The sequence below is a fragment of the Triticum dicoccoides genome, chromosome 6A (genome assembly GCF_002162155.2).
Source record: "Triticum dicoccoides isolate Atlit2015 ecotype Zavitan chromosome 6A, WEW_v2.0, whole genome shotgun sequence".
Classification (NCBI taxonomy): domain Eukaryota; kingdom Viridiplantae; phylum Streptophyta; class Magnoliopsida; order Poales; family Poaceae; genus Triticum; species Triticum dicoccoides.
The window spans coordinates 587,722,160-587,729,029 of record NC_041390.1 but is presented as its reverse complement, the minus strand read 5'-3'; the positions used below and the strand labels follow the sequence as shown (position 1 = coordinate 587,729,029).

At 46.7% G+C, this 6,870-nt stretch overlaps 1 protein-coding gene and 1 long non-coding RNA gene across 2 annotated transcripts; both read left to right on the top strand.

Moving 5' to 3' along the window:
* The first annotated feature begins 1,817 nt into the window (after nt 1–1,817).
* LOC119316039 (MADS-box transcription factor 29-like) lies at nt 1,818–3,316 on the top strand. The gene is made up of 5 exons (XM_037590437.1): nt 1,818–1,826; nt 1,919–2,073; nt 2,572–2,623; nt 2,716–2,880; nt 3,137–3,316. Exons 1-5 carry the CDS (start codon nt 1,818–1,820, stop codon nt 3,185–3,187), a joined length of 432 nt encoding a protein of 143 aa, XP_037446334.1. The 3' UTR covers nt 3,188–3,316.
* Nucleotides 3,317–4,360: 1,044 nt separating this feature from the next.
* Nucleotides 4,361–5,112, top strand: LOC119314670. Its single transcript, XR_005152405.1, has 3 exons — nt 4,361–4,478; nt 4,601–4,675; nt 5,098–5,112. It is a non-coding gene; the product is annotated as an uncharacterized LOC119314670 (long non-coding RNA).
* The last annotated feature ends 1,758 nt before the right edge of the window (nt 5,113–6,870 follow it).

Below are 6,870 nucleotides of genomic sequence, written 5' to 3'. Positions count from 1 at the left end.
GCATAGCACAAGATCGTATAGTTCGTTTGCTAGTGCTTTTCCAATGTGAAGTATCTTTTCCTTAGACCATGAGATCGTGTAACTCCCGGATACCGTAGGAGTGCTTTGGGTGTACCAAATGTCACAACGTAACTGGGTGACTATAAAGGTATACTACGGGTATCTCCGAAAGTGTCTGTTGGGTTGACACGGATCGAGACTGGGATTTGTCACTCCATATGACGGAGAGGTATCACTGGGCCCACTCGGTAATGCATCATCATAACAAGCTCAATGTAATCAAAGTGTTTGATCACGGGATCATGCATTACGGTATGAGTAAAGTGACTTGCCGGTAACGAGATTAAACGAGGTATTGGGATACCGACGATCGAATCTCAGGCAAGTAAAATACCGATTGACAAAGGGAATTGTATACGGGATTGATTGAATCCTCGACATTGTGGTTCATCCGATGAGATCATCAAGGAGCATGTGGGAGCCAACATCGGTATCCAGATCCCGCTGTTGGTTATTGGCCGGAGAGGCGTCTCGGGCATGTCTGCATGTCTCCCTAACCCGTAGGGTCTACACACTTAAGGTTCGGTGACGCTAGGGTTGTAGAGATATGAGTATGCAGTAATCCGAAAGTTGTTCAGAGTCCCGGACGTCACGAGGAGTTCCGTAATGGTCCGAGGTGAAGAATTATATATAGGAAGTGCAGTTTCAGCCATCGGGAAAGATTCGGGGGTCACCGGTATTGTACCGGGACCACCAGATGGGTCCCGGGGGTCCACCGGGTGGGGCCACCCATCCCGGAGGGCCCCATGGGCTGAAGTGGGGAGGGGAACCAGCCCATAGTGGGCTGGTGCACCCCCCTTGGCCCCCCCTGCGCCTAGGGTTGGAAACCCTAGGGTGGGGGGGGCGCCCTACTTGCCTTGGGGGGCACTCCACCCCCCTGGCCGCCGCCCCCTTGGGAGATCCCATCTCCAGGGTCGGCGCCCCCCAGGGGGCCTATATAAGGGGGGGAGGGAGGGCAGCCGCACCCTGAAGTCTTGGCGCCTCCCTCTCCCTTGCTACACCTTTCCCTCTCGCAGAAGCTCGGCGAAGCCCTGCTGCGGTGACTGCTGCATCCACCACCACGCCGTCGTGCTGCTGGATCTTCAACAACCTCTCCTTCCCCCTTGCTGGATCAAGAAGGAGGAGACGTCACGCTAACCGTATGTGTGTTGAACGCGGAGGTGCCGTCCGTTCGGCGCTTGGATCTCCGGTGATTTGGATCACGACGAGTACGACTCCCTCATCCCCGTTCTATTGAACGCTTCCGCTCGCGATCTACAAAGGTATGTAGATGCACTCCGATCACTCATTGCTAGATGAACTCATAGATAGATCTTGGTGAAACCGTAGAATTTTTTTATTTTCTGCAACGTTCACCAACAGCCCCATCTTTGTCTCAAACAAAAAACTCCCTCATCCTCTGACCCCATGAAGCCCGGCCCACAGCCCCGCACGCGAACCCTAGCGCTATCCCTTGCAGCCGCCTCCCACCGCCGCTCCAGTTCCAGATCTGCCTCCCTCTCCACTCGCCACCTCCCTCTCCGCTCGCCGCCGGTCTGCACCCTCCCCTCCCCTCCCTCTCCCCTACCTTTGCCGCCCATCTTCGCCACCGCGCATCCACAGGAGCAACACGAGCGGCGCTCCATGGGGCAGCACCGCCAACTTCTTCTCATCACCGCTCGCTGCGGAATGGAAATAAGGGGCCGGCTGTCACCGCGCGCTATTCCTGCGGGTTGTCGCTGCAGGGGCCGGCTGCGTCCTCCTCCCGCCCGTGGAGGATGACGAGGGCAAGGACGCGGAGGCCGGCGAGGGGGGAGGCGATGGAGGGGTGCGCCCGCTCTGGTACGAGCTCACTCGTGTGTGATCTCGGGCGCCACAGGGCCAGCGACAAGTCCGTGAAGGAGAAGCGCAAGATCATCAACGGAGAAGACCTGATCTGGTCCATGGGCGCTTCTCCCAGTGGCGGCACGAGGAGCTCAGCCGCATCATGGACGCCACCATGGAGCTCAACCTTGTCTCGAGGACCAACGACGGGTACGTTCACCGATCAATGAATCCCCTGCTATTTCAGTGCTCCCTCCCGGTTTGATCAGAAGTAATTTACCAATTACCATTGTGATTTGCATGTACAAATTACTCTATAGTGGATTTGTGTAATTACTCTATGGTAGAATAAACTTTGGCATGCCATCAGACTTCAGACGTAGCTACAGTATTGGGGAGGGTGCTCTCCTTGTGTTCGGTGACCACTCAGTCAGATGATGCTTTTGATTTACCTATGAATGTAATCCTGCTGTTAGATTCAGCTGCTCCTGTGCCCACCTGCGATTGGGTCTAATGGAAGCACACACAGCCTCAAGTTAAACAAGTACCAGTCGCCGGCATTTAATATCTACACTACATGCATAGTCGTATAGTGCTGAAACTTGTACATGATGCATAAATTTGATTACTTGTCTCTGTGTATCCACTCTACAATTAATAGTACTAGTGTATAGTGCTGACAAACTCCTTCACTTGTCATTTGTTCAGTTGGAGTGACTTAATCGAGCACTACGAGGGCATAAATCATGGTGAATATCTGGTTAATACACAAACAAATCTACTCATAGTACTAGTTATTTTACACTCAGAGTTAACTGCATTCTGATTCATCTGTGTGATTCTTGCACACAGAAACTGTTGGCGGATATCGCAACATTGAGGCATGAGCGTGACCACCTGGAGGCCAACGTGAGGAGGCAGACAGGAGAAGACCTGCCGTCCGGCGCAACCGCGGCAGAGCTCCGCGATCTGGAGCGCAAGCTAGAGTGCGCGCTAGGTAAAGTCCGTGAAATGAAGGTATGCGTGCTGTTACAACACCCTGCACTGCACAATATTCACCTCGGCTCACATGCCACTCTCAGTACAGTATAATCAATGGTTACTTGACTTTCTTATGTGCAGGATAAACTGATGGATGAGAAGCTGGACGAATCACACCACAAGGTAAGTAGCTGTAATCGTAAGGGAAATAGAATGATTTAAGATGCAGACAAGCAGTTGTGAACTTGTGATTGATCATGCATATGGCTCTGTTGGCGTGTGATGCATGCAGGTGCACATCCTGGAGGAGCAGAACAACTTCCTTGGCCACATGGTATGGTAGGAGTGATTTGCATCGCTGCGTCCCTGCGTGCCATAGAGTAATTAATATCTCTCTATGTGTATTGTGATTCGCATGTCCAAATTAATTACCATTGTGGTCAAGACTTAAGACAGCTAGAGTACCATAGAGTAATTCTACAAATACAATGTATATAAGTGAATACATTTCTGCTTGTAAGAGGGTGTTTGGTTAGAGTTAGAATACATTTCACTGTCCACGGCCATATATAAGTTTACGTGGTACCATCATAGAGTTAGAATAATTTTTGCCATGCTCAAAGATTAAGTCATGTACAAAGTTGCCATGCTGATTTTTAGACAGATAAAAAACCAGGATGTTGAATACCTGGTACTAATGGATACAAGGACGAAACGCACAGTTTCTTGTCAAGTATTGTTCGTTTGGTGACATAATGTTGTTTTTTCCTTCCAAGTATAATGCTCCTTTCATGTAGTGATGATACTACATCTATTTCATGTCATGTTTATGCCTCTTCGAGAAAATGTGTTGCACCTACAGTAATCAATCTAACTTACCGATTTTTTTTATAGGCCTTCAAGTACAAGAGGCTTCTGCTTGACTATAACAACGTACATGACCAACAAGTTCAGCTGATGAGTAGCATCTCTTATTTAGCCATTGTTTCGGCAATTTTCACTTAAGCAGACATGTGTTCTGGTTTTCAGTTCCTGCATAGGCATCGCTGATAAGATAAAGAATAACAACTGTATAAACGGAGGTGGTTGGGTAGCATGGATTATGCTGGACTGACTAAGCTTGAGTCCAAATTTCCTTCATTGTGAATTCAGTTAGCCATTGTTTGAGCAAATCATTTCTGCATGCATGTGTACTGGGGTTAGTACTATCTACTATGGTGAATGACATGCAAACAATTAAGTTGCTTCATTTGATTGCCTGCTACATCTCCACTTAAATACTCATAATGCTACTGTCCAGATCTTGTTCAATTGGACTGACTACATATCTCTTGTTAAAATTGTGATCTTGATCTTTTGTTTAAACCTGAGACATCATGCATAACTAGCACTTCCTTTAGAGTCTAAACCTGAGACCTCTTTTGTTTTATATTTAGTTCTATGACTGATGGTCACACTGTTGTTTTGCTATGCTTGATAAACCTGAGACCTCTTTCTATTCTTCTTCTTTAGGTCACACTGTTGTTTTGTTGTGGTTGATAAACCTGAGACTTCTTTCTATTCTTCAAGGCGGTTTTGTTTAGGCCAGCCATGGAGCAAAAAGAACGGACATTGCTACTTTAGCAAGAGGGAAGGTAATGATCCTGATGATACTCTTGTCATTTTGTTAAAGGGAATATGTGTCCAGTCAATGCATGCTCTGGATGCTAGCTAGTCCTACTAGGAAATATAGCTAATACTTTTCTTATTCTCGCAGACCCGACGAGGCCATGATGCTTACCTTGCTCGAGCGCATCAACCCCGACCATGGCACCACATTTACAGTCTTGAGGTAGCCGTGCTGCAACTACATCAACGATATCTTCTCTGACTAGATAAGTCTTCGGTCTATCCCATTATTTTCTTTTGTTCTTTGGTCGATGGGCCATGATTCTATGGTGTTTTGTTTTAAGTCTGTTGTAAATTGTAATTGATAATGATTTGTGTAAAATTAGTGTAGAACATATGTCCTGTTATCTTAAGTCATTTGTGCATGCTCAATGAACCATCTGAGATTGAATCATTTTTTGCGTTCAACATCTAGAACCATTTTGTCTGTGTTGGTCTCATGCTACAACTGTGCTTTCTTGTCTCTTGTGTTGTGTGGTCCTTGTGGTTGTTACTGTTACATGTACATATGCTTCATGATTCAGTCCCTAGATGCTTTGTATGTTTGTTTTTATTCTGTTTCTATCTCCTTTTGTTTATTGTTAGATGCCTTTGTTCAGCCTCTACAAACAAGAGCTCCAACCTGAAAGTGAAGAAAGCAGAAGTATACTTGTAGAGCCTTTGTTCTAGTACTTTCCTGCTTACATTACTGTTGCCATTGCATTTGTTTTGTTCTGACCAGTAGCAGTACACTAATGCTGGAAGTCTTTGTGTTCACTCTTTTATAGGAGCGCCAGGACAAATTTGAAGTGGAAAGCCATGAAGCCAAGTGCAAAGCCATGATGTCAGAGATTTGTTTGTTCTGTTTGACTATAATAGGCTGTAGAGATTGTGACATTGTAACCGATTTAGTGTTATTTGATAAATTATGTTTGTTTTGTTTTGTTTGAAATAGTGATTTAAAAATTTGTCAAATGGAAACCTGGTTAGTGGAATCCACTTACCAAAATAATCTGAGCGATATTGAAAATCTGATGTGTGGGACCAATATAAGAGATTATGATTTTTTAGCAGTATGTATGAGATTATGAAATGTGGGGCTTGTCTGACAAGTGGGCTCGGCTCCAACATATATGGCTAGTAATATTTGAAGTATTTTGTGTGTTTTCTATGTGCCAATTTAAATATTGTGTATTTATTTATGTTAAATTGGAAAACGAAGAATGTGACCCTGGCAAAAAAAAAGAAAAAATGAAACTGTTGAGACAAAAAGGCTATGGGCCAAAAATAAAAAGGCTGCAATGTTGGGCTTGGTCCATGAAGCTAACAAAAAATTCACAGGAAAAAATATATATAAATGGGCTGAATTAATGGGCTCGGCCCATATAAACACCGAATTGGACCAGGCTGATTTTTGTGCCATATCAGATTGCCACGTCGGATGCCTACGTGGCCTGGGGAGGCTGCTAGTGACCAAAACAAAACAATTGGCATATTTTGGTCGTAAACGTCCACGACCTTCTCACAGAGAAGGTCGTTAATTTCAGTTTACGGCCGCCAGCTTTTGACCTTCTGGTTTTGGTCAAAAAAGGATGCAAATGAAAAACAATGACCTTTCAGTGACCAATAGTCAAGGTCACAGGTTGACATATTTCTTGTAGTGCTCATTGCCCTTGAAGAGCAATTTCCATGCGCCCTCGTGCGTAGTCTCGAAGAGCCTCACCAGGGTCTGATGCTTCTTTGGATTGAACTCCCACAGCGGGCGGCTTCAGCGCTGGCATGGAAGGATCGGGTGAACTAACATCACCTGGATCACATCAACGAGCTTGGCGCTCTTGGTTACCATGCTCAGAACACGCGTCTGCAACGCTATCAGCTCATCGGGAGAACACCAGTCCGGACTCTTCTCGACCCAAGAGGTGAGTCGCACAGGAGCACCGGAGCGGAATTCGGCAGCCGCGGCCCAGGTGGTACCGCATGGTTCTGTGACGTAGAACCACTGCTTCTGCCACTCCTTCACTGTATCCACAAAGGCGCCTTTGGGCCAAGAGACGTTGGACAATTTACTCACCATTGCCTCTCCGCACTCCGCGTGCTGGCCATCTACCACCTTCGGCTTCACATTGAATACTTTGAGCCACAGTCCAAAGTGGGGGTGGATGCGGAGGAAGGCCTCGCATACGACGATAAACGCCGAAATGTTGAGGAAGGAATTCGGGGACATATCATGAAAATCTACCCCGTAATAATACATTCGCCCACGGACGAAGGGGCGAAGTGGAAACCCTAGCCCGCGGAAGAAATGGGGGATGAATACCACCCTCTCACAGGGCTCCGGCATGGGGACGATCTGTCCCTTGGCCGGCAAACGGTGGGCAA